The 14,229-nt window shown below is 37.5% G+C and overlaps 3 protein-coding genes across 15 annotated transcripts in view; 1 reads left to right on the top strand and 2 right to left on the bottom strand.

The window, feature by feature from the left end:
* The window catches only part of IPO11 (importin 11), a 337,786-nt gene extending 337,074 nt beyond the window's left edge, over positions 1 to 712 (bottom strand). Inside the window, exon 1 of the mRNA XM_077117257.1 lies at positions 278 to 712. The gene's annotated coding sequence lies outside the window, so the exon portion shown is untranslated. The remainder of the gene's footprint in view (positions 1 to 277) is intronic.
* DIMT1 (DIM1 rRNA methyltransferase and ribosome maturation factor) lies at positions 523 to 11,029 on the top strand. Of its 9 annotated transcripts, none has more exons than XM_077117272.1 (12): positions 523 to 539; positions 1,126 to 1,199; positions 2,264 to 2,350; positions 3,778 to 3,839; positions 3,924 to 4,017; positions 4,102 to 4,151; positions 5,259 to 5,382; positions 5,515 to 5,607; positions 6,432 to 6,496; positions 7,108 to 7,171; positions 8,312 to 8,418; positions 9,920 to 11,029. In XM_077117272.1, exons 2-12 carry the CDS (start codon positions 1,131 to 1,133, stop codon positions 9,960 to 9,962), a joined length of 858 nt encoding a protein of 285 aa, XP_076973387.1. In that variant the 5' UTR covers positions 523 to 539; positions 1,126 to 1,130; the 3' UTR covers positions 9,963 to 11,029. The 9 variants fall into 9 exon arrangements, with proteins under 9 accessions (XP_076973387.1, XP_076973386.1, XP_076973385.1 ...); XM_077117271.1 differs by lacking the exon at positions 523 to 539 and adding an exon at positions 552 to 570; XM_077117270.1 differs by lacking the exon at positions 523 to 539 and adding an exon at positions 554 to 804 and having other exon boundaries at positions 10,484 to 11,029.
* The window catches only part of KIF2A (kinesin family member 2A), an 87,170-nt gene continuing 81,204 nt past the window's right edge, over positions 8,264 to 14,229 (bottom strand). For all 5 annotated transcript variants that reach the window (XM_077117262.1, XM_077117261.1, XM_077117265.1 and 2 more), the window contains one exon: positions 8,264 to 13,465. In XM_077117262.1, coding sequence (XP_076973377.1) covers positions 13,380 to 13,465 — 86 coding nt within the window. In that variant the 3' untranslated portion in view covers positions 8,264 to 13,379. The remainder of the gene's footprint in view (positions 13,466 to 14,229) is intronic.

Raw genomic sequence — 14,229 nt, 5'->3', positions numbered from 1 at the left:
TTTCGCACCTTTTCTCTCTCAAAGGAACTGGCTTTGAGAGGCAAGTGTCTTATTTAACTTCGACTCCCCATCCCCCACAAAGGCCGCACACGTTTGTGGAGCTCAGGCCCTGTGCAGGGAGCGAAAGACGCGACCCACGTGACGCACGCCACAGGCCCAGCGCTCCGCGGGCAGGAGCCCACTCCCCACCCACTGCAAGCTTTTCCTCCTAGAATCCCGAGTTTCCCGCCCCGCCCCAACCCGCGGGAAAACAGGGGCGTGACAGGAAGGTACGAACCTTTCTTTGCCTCTCAGCGGTCCTAGAACTTGGCCTGATAAAGTATCCGCGGCCTCACCAATTTAATATAAACTCGAGCCTTCTCCACAACGCCCGGCACTTAACACGAACCCTCCTGAGCCAGCTCAGCGTGGGCGACGGCCCCGCCCCCAGCTTCACACTAGCCAATCCAAACTGCCAACCTCGTACGCGGTGTCTTCTGAGAGCTGTAGGCTTCGCTCCACCCGCTGACTACAACTCCCGGCGGACACTGGGCTCCAAGGTCGGCCCCCTTGCGTGGGGGCGGGGCCGAGGTACCCGGGCCGGGGCAGGCTCTCCCTCCTCCCCAGCGTGGCCGAGAGTGGCGCGGCGGGTCCCCGGGCCGCGAGTCCCACGTGCTGCGGTGATTCTGTAGCGGGCTCTGGTTCTCCCGGACCCCCCCGACCTGCGGTCCCGGCTCTCTGAAGAGATGCCGAAAGTCAAGTCGGGGGCCCGCGCACGTCGCGGCGCGCGGCAGGAACAGCGCCGCGAGCTGAAAAGCGCCGGAGGTTGGGCAGCCGGGGAGAGGCCTGGGGGTAGGGTCGGGTCCGCCCTCTGGGCCGCCGGGGCGCGCCCGCTGACCCCAGAGCCGGGCTGCCGCGGGTGGGGGCCGGGGCTCCCGGAGCACGGCCGGCCCTGCGCGCGGCCTCTGACCGCCTTCCGCGCGGGAGGATGGCCTTAAAGGACCTGTCCCGCCGGACCGTAGGCTTGCCGTCCGGCAGCCCTCGAGGACGCAGACATCGTCCCTGTCACGTCCTGCTTCCTTCCCCGGGACGGTCGAGGGTCTAGTCGTCGTTGGGAAATGAAGGCTGTTTCCTGCTTTCTTCCAGGACTCATGTTCAACACAGGGATTGGGCAGCACATTTTGAAAAATCCTCTCATTGTTAACAGCATTATCGATAAGGTGGGTGTGGAGGAAGAAAGAGAGTTGTTGTGTAATTGGTTTTGTTCTGAGGAATAATGAAGCATAAGGAGGACGTGTCTGGCATAGAATAGATGCGCCGTAAACGTTTGTTGAATAAGTGGAAGAACTGTCTAACTTTCTGCTTTCGCCGGATGCTTCATTCTGGGGATCTGGGCTCTTCCTGGCCCCAGGTTCCGTATCTTTTTGTGAATTGTTTACTTCATAGGTGGACCTTTGTGTTTGTACAGTTCCATGTCATTCTTCTTCTACCCCTAAGCATTTTTTCGAGACATCGCTATCAGTTTCTGTTTGCTCCAGAGCCTAAAATTTTGTCTAACCATACATTAGTAGGTAAGTTCCCCAGAAAAACTTAGTGGTACACTCCAGTACCACATAAAAATTATTTAGAGTATAACTTCTCTATGCGCTACTGATGTTCTCTTATTATCTTGGATGATTTGTTGCTAGGAGGTGAAATATAGGTGGTGAAAATTATTTTTATGGTTACAAAATTCACATTAATTTGGAAGCATCCTGGAACTCTAAAAAGATGATTACATAGTTAAAGGATCTTAATCTAACTTGGTATCATTTACAAAATGAGGGTTGGTTTAGCTTTTTAACCTTTTTGGCCCATTGATTTCTTTGAACATCTGATATAAAGCTATGAATCCAGAAAATTGTAGCTATGTGCACACACACCCTGTTCTGTGTACAATTTTTGGGTACTTATGCATCCCTTGAAATCCATAGCTGGGTTAAAAATTGAGAATTCCTGGTCTAACATTCTGTGAATCTCAAGTAAGGTTATCAGGTAAGCCCTTTTTTATTTGAACTTGCATGATATGAATAGAGTTGATAGCAAAATGCTATTGGAGTCATTTCCAAGGTAGAATGTAGAATGCAGAATGCTGGTCCCAGAAAGAACTGCTTATTCCTGCTTTTCTGACTCCTAAGTATGAGGAGTATTAACTTAATAATTATGAGCAAAGATGATTAGGTGTAAACTAAATTATGTGCTCAGATGTGCCAGAGGAGCTTAAGACAGTTGTGCTTGCTTTTAGGCTGCTTTAAGACCAACTGATGTGGTCCTGGAAGTCGGACCTGGAACTGGCAACATGACTGTAAAGTTGTTAGAAAAGGCAAAAAAGGTAAAGTGGAAATGTAGAGTTTTGGTATCAGAAATAACTGCATTAGCAAGCTCAGCTGATTTACAAATATAAATGTATTTTATTTAATTGTTATTATTTTAACTCTTGACAGAAATTTTACCTTAGAAAATATATGGTATATATCAGTCAGGAAAACAGAAACTGCATTCAGTTTTTCAACACGGAGAATTTAATATAGGAAATTGGTTAAATGATTGTTCAAGAACAAAATGGAAACACTGAGAGAACTCAAAAATAATAAATGGAGAGAGCAGCTGTCACCTCTAGGCTTGGGGAGCAAAGGGAGGAGGTGGTGTTATGAGAACCTACAACCTCAGAGGAGGAGACCTGCAGAGCTTGAGCCCAGGCCTCTGAGTTGGGGTGCCACCTGGCCATTGCTGGTACCTTCTTTGCCTCAACTGACCCAGCTTCCAATTAAATGGAGTCATTGTTGTATCCCCTGGTGGAAGTAGGCAGCACACTTTTGGTTTTTTGTTTGTTTTTTCTTAATTCTTATTTCAGGCAGCACACTTTAAAGGGCTTATCTGAACAGAGCTTAATGAAGAGACTGTTTCAGAAGGTTGGGAATGGGGTTAAGGGATCTGGTCAGGGTTATTGAAACTGTAGGAAGCAGTTACCATCCAAAGGCCTAAAAGGACAAGGAGAGGGAACTGTTCCCAGAGCCCAGTGAGAGTAGTAACCATTGAAGAGGGGTCACTCAAGTGGCGTGTAACCACTGCCAGAACTTCTGCCAGGCAGAAGCGTTAGGAAACAAATACCCAAACTCTGTATTCTTGCGTTCTGTGATATTCTCCTGGTGACTTTTATTGGGAAATCCTGATTAAAGTGAAAGGGCAAGGGAGCTGGACTGCATCACTCTACAGTTCAGGACACAGAGAAAGGTGGGGTATATCCCTGGGGAGAAAACAGACTAAGCAGCGTATGTATCTAATCTGTAGACTGAGTCTTTCTGGATGTCATTGAAACCTCAGCTGATATTACAGTACAATTATAATTTCAGCCTTATTTGATATCCCTATTCATTTACTTGAGACGTTATCTATAGTATGTATTTTGCACCTTATAAAATGAGAGAAGTGATATTCTAAGAACAGTTGACAATTGTTTTGTATAATTCTAAGAACACTGATTACACAGCTGTACTCTAGCACTTTTACATTATCTGTTCAGTTAAAAGCATGGAACCAGGTAGACATGATAATTCTGTTCATAATTTATGTAGAGTTCTTACATAATCTGGTTTTCTATTTTTCTGGGTAGTGTTTTGGTTTCCTGTTTGAAATAATAAAGTAACATAGAATTGACAGACTATTGATGGTAGAATTGGGAAAAGAAATTGAAATAATGAAATCAGGTAAGAGTCACTATTGGTATAATTCACCTAAAGAGACTTTTTTTTTTAACAGGTAGTTGCTTGTGAGCTTGACCCAAGGCTAGTAGCAGAACTTCACAAAAGAGTTCAGGGCACGTAAGTATACATAATAGAACTAAAGTGCATTTCAGTCCCTTGAAACAATATTCCTTTTTAATTTTTTTCATTTCTTATTGTCAGGCCTCTGGCCAGCAAACTTCAAGTAATGGTGGGAGATGTATTGAAATCAGATTTGCCATTTTTTGATGCTTGTGTGGCAAATTTGCCTTATCAGGTAGGTCCTCAAATTGTCAAGAGCATCATACTTTTATTTTTCTGGTGTGACTTTCCTGGAAATAATTAGTAAATTCCCTTACAGATCTCTTCTCCTTTTGTCTTCAAGTTGTTGCTGCATCGACCTTTTTTTAGGTATGTGATAAAAGACCAAAGTTACTGCCAAGTCTTAGAAAGACTGACAGTTTTAACCATGAACACAGTCAGTGAATGATGAAAGTCAGTTCAATTGACAGACTACTTGAGAATGTTTTATAGAAAATACTGATTTGTGTGGAGGTCTGCCTGCCTGCTGCCTTCCTACCTCTCTTCCTTCCTTCTTTGTTCACCCTTCTCCCTCCCCTTTCCTCTTCTTCCTTCTGTCCTTTTAATTGGGAGAGTTATTTGGGGAGGTGTTGGGTAAGTCCTGCTTCTTAAGGCCAAACAGCCTTTCCCTATTTTCTAATCCTCTTGTCATTAGCTTAGGTCAGGCTTCTTACTACCTTATGTGTAGACAATTACTGGGGCCTTTTAACTGGTCTTTAGTATTGCCTACACTAGTGGTTTTTCAAACCTCTTAGTGGTTATAAAATTACTAGTGACTCATGACAATCATTTTCTTTTCCTGACAGAATGGAATAATACATCAGAGGGAACTGCAAGTAGTCCATGTGATTATTGTTACATGAAGCATTTCAGTTATGTAAACGCACATACAAACAGGTGTTTCCTGCCTAGGCTGCCATGTCAAATGTATTTCTTAATGTAGAACATTGTCCAGAAAGTTTGAAAATTGAAGCTAAGCTTTGAAACGATGCTCTTATCATTCAGGAATCTTTAAGAGTCTCCCCATTGTACCCTGTTAAATCAAGGGGACATTGAATGTCACAGCCTGCCCCTCCAGCCTCAGTTCTATAAATGTTTGCTGCCTTATGAATATAGGGATCTGCTAATAAGTCCATTTTGTTTGTGTTTTCCTAGAAAGGGTGATAGATTAGTGCTGATCTAAAATACTTTCTCATCCGATCACCGAGGCTTCCTTAGGTTAGGGGCGCAGCCATTATAAGCGAAAACAAAGCCGACGGGCTCATTTTGTGTCATGAAGCTGCGGCTGGAAGTTCTCCTCCATTCTAACCAGCTGAATTATCATTAACCACAGACACTGCTTTGCTCTATTTCCCTCCTGAGAAAATTCTTTGTATTTAAAATAAATTTATGGTTAAAAGTGACCATTTTCCTTATTTCCATCTGCTTTCTCCTCAGATGTGCTATACTCATGTTTCAAAGAGAATTTGCTCTCCGACTAATTGCAAAACCTGGAGATAAGTTATACTGTAGACTTTCTATTAATACACAGTTGTTAGCACGTGTGGACCATCTAATGAAAGTAAGACATTTTTATTTTTGTAATAATCAAGCTTAATTCATCCTTGAGTATCGACTGTGGTTTCTGTGAGAACACCTTTGATTACTAACTTAAATTTGTCTTTGAGAGAACTAAACATTTTCTGATTAACAGGTTGGAAAGAATAACTTCAGACCACCACCAAAGGTGGAGTCCAGTGTTGTAAGGATAGAACCTAAGAATCCACCACCACCTATCAATTTTCAGGTGAGGTTAAAAAAAAATGGTCTAGGCTAAAAGATGCATATGTATAGCAACAGAATAAAAATTAATGAACCTTAATGTTCAACAATAGGAAAATGTTAATTATGATACATCTCTGTGGTGCAGTGGATGGGATAATTTGAAGCAAGATAGTTGTAAAGACCACAAGAGAGCCTGGAAAATGTTTACAAAGGGCAAAAAGATTAGAATGCAGTTGTGTTTCACTGAAGATAATAGCTCTGAAAAACATGGATATATTTGAAAAGGACTTGGGGAAACAAAATACAATGAAAATATTTGTGTTAGAATAATATTGTGGGTAACACTTTTTAATCAAAATTTTGTTTTTGGAATTTCAAAATAAATCATATACTACTTTTAAACTTTAGTGTAATCACTTTGATTTTATAAAACCATAATTTTGTGGTTAAGAACTGATGGTAAATAGAGTATTTTGTCAACTCCTTCAAGGAAGTTTAGGTGAGTTGCTATAAGTTATATCTCCTTTGTTTTGAATTCTCTTTAATTTTGAAAATGATACTTAGGTTTAAATAAATGTATTGGTCTTTGTTTAGATTTGGGACAATTTATATTTTCTTTAAAATTCAGGATAAAATACAATCAGGTACACAAACGCACAAAAAGTACAAAAGTACAAAAATTACAAAAGTGCAAATACATCTTGCTTTTGCATGTGTGTGCCAGCCAGATCAAGATGTAGAATGTTTTCATCACTCCAGTATTATATGTAAAAAGACAAAATAATATCTGTAGGCATTGACAAGAAGCTTGATATTTTAAAAGAAAATATCTATCTTCTCTTTCAGGAATGGGATGGCCTAATAAGGATCACTTTTGTTAGGAAAAACAAGACACTATCTGCTGCGTTTAAGTAAGTGGTTTACTCATTTATGATGTATGAAGGACTAGTGTTCTAGAAACTGTGCTAAGTGCTAGACTCTGGTCCTTTCCTGCATCGCTATCCTAAAGCATAAAGCTTATCCATTTCTAGAGATACTTTACCTTTTTAATGGGAAATAGAATTTTATGAAGAAATTTCTTGGAATTGAGAGTCAGATCAGATTTATTAGCAAAACAGGAAAAATCCCAGAAACCAGCCACGCAACAGCTTAATTTATCCTTTATAAAATAGGGTGATAATGAACCTCTTCCATGCTTACCATGCCATAATAATAAGTTAAACATTTTGATCAGTTTGGGTCCAATGGCAAGATAGATGAGAGCCATACTTTTTTTTTTTTAGAGGGTTTTGGGACCTTTTGTGGAGAGCCTGGGAGAACTCTAATAATGTAAGAGATGCTTATGACTCTACTTTTCAAATATAGTTTGTGATTATTTTTTAAGTTTAAATATCAAACATCTTTTTAAAATTCTTTAATTTGACAGTATGGGACAAGGAATTAATCTTATACTAAACTGAGAGGAAATTATTTGTGATCCCTGATTTTGGAATAATAGTGTTATCACTTCTTTATATTATAGGTCAAGTGCAGTGCAACAGTTGCTGGAAAAAAACTACAGAATTCACTGTTCAGTCCATAACATTGTAAGCAGAAAATGCTTCTGTAGTTTCAGTTTCTCTTTTAAAATGTCCCTCTGTCTTCTTTTTGATCTATCATTATAAGATTCCTTTATTTGCGCATTACTTAAATGAGACAGTATACAGTTTGTAATTAACATAATTTCAGTTTGAATTCTGACAGCTCAGTGCTGCTGTATATTCTGTGGAACATACCTGAACAACCCTATCCTCTTTAATTCCTCTGTTGTTTTCAGCCATAATAGAATCAGATTCAGCTTAGACATAATTTCCTGAAAGCCTGAGGCATTTGTAGCTTGCAGAGGGCTTAAAATAATTGTATACACCCATTTGCTGTCATCTGAGTTGTGATGATCCCTTCCTATTCGTAAATTACATAACAATTACAAATTTAAAGTTACCATTTTTTTCTGTAATTTTTTTAAATAATTAGAATAGACAGAATAACCAATGTCTTATTGGGACCTTATGCCTCATATTTTCTGTGCAACACTTTCTTTAAACAAGAGTATACTATACCGTATTTGCTAAGATTTTAGCTCCTTCATTGTAAGTAGAGCAGACAGATAAAGGCAATTTCCTTTGTAATTTTTATGACTCAGATCCTTATGGTATAATATACCACACTGCTATCTCCATTTCTTCTTTTATGGGCAAAGTCATAAAATGTCTGCTTGAGTAGGACAATATTAAGCTGGATTAAAAAATATCTTTGGCTAAAGATGTGAATTAAACATAACATACTTAGTATTCCCAAGGATTGGAGAGAAAAAATGAGCTGGTAAGGTGAAAATGGTGGTAAGAAAGCCTGAGTTATTTTGAAAGGATTACTTTAAATTTTAGTTTACAACTTTATTTTATGAAGCATTTTGTGATGCCTGAAACAAACAACTATTTCAGGATTTTAAAGAAGGGGCAATTTACATGACTAGCTCATTCAAAATCTTGAGTATTTGCTATGTGATAAAGATCAGTCACTTAATTGATTATAGAGCCTTATGTTTTCTGCACAATTCTTGGCTTTCCAAATGAGCAGGAGTAGACATATTAAAGGTAACTTTTTTGACTTGCTGAACTAAAAAGAAGAGTCAAGGTGACTTCATTAAAGATAATGTTGTTCATTTATTCTGAATCTTATATTGATAGATAATACCAGAAGATTTCAGCATAGCAGATAAAATACAGCATATCCTAACCAGCACAGGTTTTAGTGACAAACGGGCCCGTTCCATGGACATAGATGACTTCATTAGGTAATTACATTTTTTTACCCTAAGTGTTTACATTTCTTTACCATGACACCTTCAGATTAGAGATTTTAAAGGCTTTTAAGCGGTATAAGGTGCTACCTGGGAGAGTTATTGCATAGCACATAGTATTTGGTGTAGAAGATGGAGGCTAGTTAGCTGCAGCAGAATGAACATTTTCTTTAAGAGCAGTAGTAAAGAACAGTCAGAGCCAGGAGATAACCTCTGTGTTAGCATGTGTTGTGTGTGTTCTCTTTCCCGTGTACCCTGCCCCCCCCCCACTATTATTCACAGTCTTAGTCTTAATAATTTATCTCTTCTAAGTCACCTGTAAGATAGAAGAATGATAATGACAATTTTCTTAGCTACAATTGGATCTGATTCTTTTTTGATTTGGGAATAGCCATTATTAAGTAGAGCTAAAGATGAAATCAATACTTGGTTACTGATTTTAATATAGTTGTTTTGTAGTCTGAGGCAAGTTCTGCATGTCTGGAGTAAAAGAAAAATGTGATAATTATCTGGGAAATTTATACCAAAATTTGTTCCCCTTGAAGTAAGTCTTATGAAAACCGAGTAGGGCTTGACCGCATCCTGGTATTTATTCACCTGTGCTCATAACTGCTTTTAATTCCTAGATAAACCATCATTTACTACATAGAAGTTCTTGCCTACTTACCAGTTTATTTTTAAAGCTTCCATATTTTAGTGATTGAATAAAAAATGAGGGTAGTAAACTGTTATAGAAGTCCTTGGCCTGACTTTTCTAAGCTGGAAACAGCTACATATCACTAAGACAAATCGGGTATATATTATAGTTTATTACCAGGTTAGCAATGTTACTGAATCTTTATTAGATGTTAACCCAGGGAGTTCAATAAGGCCTTCCCTTACAGGCATTGTAACCATCTGGACCTGTTCCTGTGGGCCAGACTGAAAATAATCTCAGGTCCAAATAGAAAATATTTAATCTTTTCTTTTCATTCTCTCACAAAATTTCCTTAAGGATGTTGAACATTTGCAATTTACTAACTAGAATCAGATAAATACATAGATAGCCACAGAGAAAAGCAGTGTGTGAATAATTTGAACCCCAACACAGTGAGTTCAAAGAGAAGAATGAGCACACAAATTCAATTATTCATCTGACATCTGCCTCTAATCCCCAACAGCTCTCTGTCCAGTTACCAGGTTGAAGTAGAATGCACACCAATGAACTGAAAAAAGCCTGGGATAGTGGAAATCTAAGAAAATTTTAGTCAAATTCATTGTAACTTAATATGTATAAAGTATGGTAAGAGAGGTACTGATATGGAATGCTTTAACCAATGTATATCTTAAAAGTTTAATTTGAGTGTAAGTTTTCCTTAATGGCTGATGTTAGGAGTGGGTGGGCTTCATAGTTGCTGATGTGTGCATGTTTTATAATTCATGGTACAGGAAACTAGATACTGTTATGTGCTACAAATTAGCCTTTCAGTACCATCCATTTGATTTCTTTTTTCAGATTGCTACATGGGTTCAATACTGAAGGTATCCATTTTTCTTAGATATGTGGAAATGGAAAGCAGAATTGTTCAAGGTCAAGGAAAGAAACTGGAATTATATATTCTTGATAATTTGAGAAGATGAAATATGTTTTGTACCACTGGGGCAATTTTTGCTTGGCTACTTCTTAAAACTATTCTTGTCACCATTTATTCTGGTTTTTTAAGGTGGTAAGTCAGTTCTAAGTTCCCAGGTTTTTTTTGTTTTGTTTTGAATGTATAACATAGGGCAGGATCTGGTCCATATATAATATGTCTAAGAGCCGCAGATACGCACAAGTTTACATTCAAAACTTACTTCTATCAGCTTATTCTATAAAGATGTTAACTTTCCTATTTTCTGTAATATATTACTCTGATGATCTCTTTACACCTTAGCTCTGTCTCTCAAGTAGTAAAAAAGTTAAAATATGCTCAACTAGTCCTGTCTTCCCCATACCATTTCTTATTCACATGTACAATAAATGTGCTTCTTAAAATGTTTTCTTTGCTTCTCTCACTCTTTCCCTCATTATCCTATACAGTATCTACTGTTGACTCACCTGGCCCACCCTGTTCGGTAACCTGCAGCACGACAGACTACATCAGGGTTCTGTGTTAGCCTGAGTCTGCTACTGCCACCATGTGGTGCCAGGTGTAATTACTTCTGGGCATGACTACCTTACCTGTAAAACGAAGACAGAAACTCTACTAGAATGAAACTACAGAATCATTTTAAGTATGGTTTTTCTTGGGTTTTGTAAATCAGAACTGGTTTTAGCATTTTACTGGATGCTAAGGTGTCCGTCCTTCAACTTAAAAAAAAAATCTGAAAAATAAGCCATTTTCCTACCACTGCAGTCTCTCAATGTTCGTGTAACTTCCAGAGAATTCCCAGTATTTACCTTATGCTTAAGCTATTTTTAAAACTGTCAAGTTGATAATTTCAATAGATGTCATAAACATGTCTTACTAGCTACATTTAAATCATTAGGTATATAATACTAAGGGCTATAAATGTCTTTCAGTACTTATAGTAAGTAATTATTTTATTTATAAAAGAAAACTGATAATAAAAATATCTTCACTAATATTTGGCTTTTTTATCTTTGTTTCCAAATTAATTTAACAAAGGTACACTGAGTAAACCTAGAAGAGACGATAAGTTGCCTAAACAGATTTTTTGAAATCCAGTTTCACAGTCATATATTAGGCTTTCATACATAATTAAAATAATGCATGGTCTTATACAGAGGGATATCAGCTTTTAAGTCTAAGAGTTAAAGAATATGTAATCCAGAACAAAAAAACTAAAATTACTGTTTAAATAGTACCTGCAGTTAGCCACTTGTTACATGAATATTAAATATACCTAAGAGTGCTGGATTTTTTTTTTAATCTCATAAAACTTATTTTACAAAGTTCACTTATACCTTCTCTATCTCTGTAACTCCAAATAGCAAGGTTTTAATTTAAGATTTAATTCAGCTTTCTCAGGTAATTCTCTACCTCTGTGAACTACTGAGTTTTAGTCCCTTTTCTGGCTTTTTGTTTTACCTCAAGGATTGGATTATATTACTTCCAGGATCAGGATGAAGTCAGTCATAATTAAGGCAGCATATATGTCTATAAGGAGAACTTCTAAAAATAGTGTCTATCTAATGCAAATAACAAATTACAGCTAATCTGTTGTGCTTTAAAATGAGCAAGTCCACATTTCTTTATTGCCCTTTGAAGTAATCTCAAAAACTACCTTTTTAAACAGCCTCTGCAAGGTCAATAGCAATAGTTCTCCAGTATTCCTTCTCTATGAAATAAACACAAATAGAACATATGTTAACAGCTGCAAAACCTGAGTCCCTTCCGAAACAAATGTGATTCTCCCGAAGTCATTTATTGTGAAAATCTATATTTGTTTTAGATTTCATGTTTACAGAGAAGGAGCTTTCACCATAATGTTAGGATTTCCCACAACTGACCTCTGAGTTCTTTGAACAGTGAAGTAGGGAATCTGGCTCAGGTGATTCTCCTAGCTTCCCTTTGGCTCATATGAATGAGCTTGTAGTTCCTTGGAGTAAACTGAAAGAAGATATTCTTGGGAGACTTTGTTGTTGTTAATCCACCCCTGGACTTTATCTTGGGAACTAAAGAAAAACTAGAGAGATATATAAATCCTTAATAAAATATTTACATGAAAAGTGGCCAGTGTTTTTCCTTGGAGTAGCAATCTGTAAGTGCTGCCATTCCAAAAGTAGCATACCTCACACCAGTCTATTGGGGAGAACTTGGTGATGCTCACCAGATAATGGTGAAACATCACACAACAGGTACTAGAAGGAGCTGAGGTTAGATCTGCCTCTCAGGGCAAAATCAACTTTTTTTTTTTTTTTGCCTCTTTCAAGGGAGTTTTGTATACTTGGCTTAAACTAACAGTTCTATTGTGGACTTTTAATGTACATGTAAATGTTCATGCATCAGAAGCCAGTTTTTTCTAATAGTACACTAAAAAGGTACATTTTTGGATGGTAATGGACACTTCAACTTAAGTAATGGTATTAAGGATCAAATTGCACTATTAATTTTTTTAATACCACACTGTAACACACACTGCATATATATGTGTTATCCTAAGATAAAACTCTTCTCAGAATTTCATTGCTTTTTATTATACACCAACTAGTTTATATTTTAGTTCTTTACAAAGAAAATGCTAAGAAAATTATAACCACATGTCATATGGTTTGAAAATCATAATTTCAAATTTCTTTACATATAAGATGGAATGGTCCAGCAGCTATGTCCACTGTCACAGACTTTAGTTCCGTTCAATGATATGGCACATTCTGCAAAATTAACTAGTCACACACAAAAAATTGTCTCAAATACAATAAAAATGTACACACAATAAAGGTAATTTACAGTGACAAATAAGGAATGTAATTTATCTTAGCTGTGCTTCAGAAATTTAGGGTCAGTAGCCTTTACTCAAGGCACAAAGCAGGAAGAGGTGAGCACAGCTAACTAGGAGTGGGCAAGGTATATACAATCACTGATGAGGTATGCATGCACGGCAAAGGATTTAAAATTGTTTAGTCTTGCTATGAAAATTGAACCAATTTAAAAGGAAATGCTGTGGCTTCCTCCTACTGCCCACCTCTAGATCAAGTCCACAATCTTACTTCATTATATAGAAAGTAAAATTCGCAAGAATCTCCCAAAGTAAATCATTATTTGGGTAAATGAAACAAAATGCTTCACTGATCCCAATTCTTGTTATGCTTCCTGGACTAGAAGCATTTTGTAGACAAAGGAGTGTTTCACAAAATTGAAATGTCATTCAGGTGAGGGACAAGACATTTTCCACAGACACTTAAAATTTCAAACTTTCAAATAGCCCCGAGAGCTGAACCATTTTATGTTATAGTAGCAGCAAACGATGATTTAAAGGGCACGGGGTCTCTTCGGGTTGATTTGCTTGCTGGCCTGTTCTTCTTCTTGTAGAGCTGCACGAAAAGATTTCACTTTATCTTGGGGGGAAAAAAAAAGAACAAAGGAATAAGTACTGCGTTACATGCAATACGGTATATAACTTTATAGGTTCTACATCAAATTGATTCTCTTATTTCATAACAAACTTTTGGATTTTGTGCCTGTAAATTTAGATCTAAATGCAATGTTCAACCATAGTAACAGTTCCATTACAGATTCCTGGAAATACCTATTTTTCTGCATCTTTCAACTACTGTCTGTTCTTTTTGACAAAGTTTACAGTGTTCAGTTTTTTTAGTTAATATTTTATTGTAATGTATATATAACAGCATTTTCCCTTTACAAAGTCCAATTTTAATTTATTTCAATTCCTTTTGAAATGTAGGCAAGCTGTATATGTGTGCAAAAATATAGTCACAGGGCGGGCCGCGGTGGCTCAGCGGGCAAAGTGCTTGCCTGCTATGCCGGAGGACCTCGGTTCGATTCCCGGCCCCAGCCCATGTAACGAAAAACGGAGAAACAAAATACAATAAAACAAGAAAATGTTTAAAAAAAAATGTTTCCCTTTCTTCCTCTCTTCCTTCCTTCTATCCTTCCTTCCTTCTCTCTGTCTTTCCTTTAAAAAAAAAAAAAAAAAAAAAAAAAAAAAAAATATAGTCACATACAAAAGGGAAACTGTTTATCTTCGTAAACTATAAAAGACATTTCTCTCAATATTAAATTCCCACTCTCATTTTCCTATTTTATCTTTTTAAGTTATCACATTTTAAAAGATATTTGAATTTTTTAAAAGAAGTTACTT

Source organism: Tamandua tetradactyla, chromosome 9 (genome assembly GCF_023851605.1).
Source record: "Tamandua tetradactyla isolate mTamTet1 chromosome 9, mTamTet1.pri, whole genome shotgun sequence".
Taxonomy (NCBI): domain Eukaryota; kingdom Metazoa; phylum Chordata; class Mammalia; order Pilosa; family Myrmecophagidae; genus Tamandua; species Tamandua tetradactyla.
This window is presented reverse-complemented; position numbering and strand designations above follow the sequence as displayed.

What these genes read in the sequence shown, in the direction of transcription:
- DIMT1 (XM_077117269.1), top strand. Translation starts at nt 726, where the DNA reads ATGCCGAAAGTCAAGTCGGGGGCCCGCGCACGTCGCGGCGCGCGGCAG. An exon ending in CACAAAAGAGTTCAGGGCAC is followed by an intron (nt 3,840 to 3,923) that starts GTAAGTATACAT and finishes TCTTATTGTCAG; the next exon opens with GCCTCTGGCCAGCAAACTTC. An exon ending in GACATAGATGACTTCATTAG is followed by an intron (nt 8,419 to 9,919) that starts GTAATTACATTT and finishes TTCTTTTTTCAG; the next exon opens with ATTGCTACATGGGTTCAATA.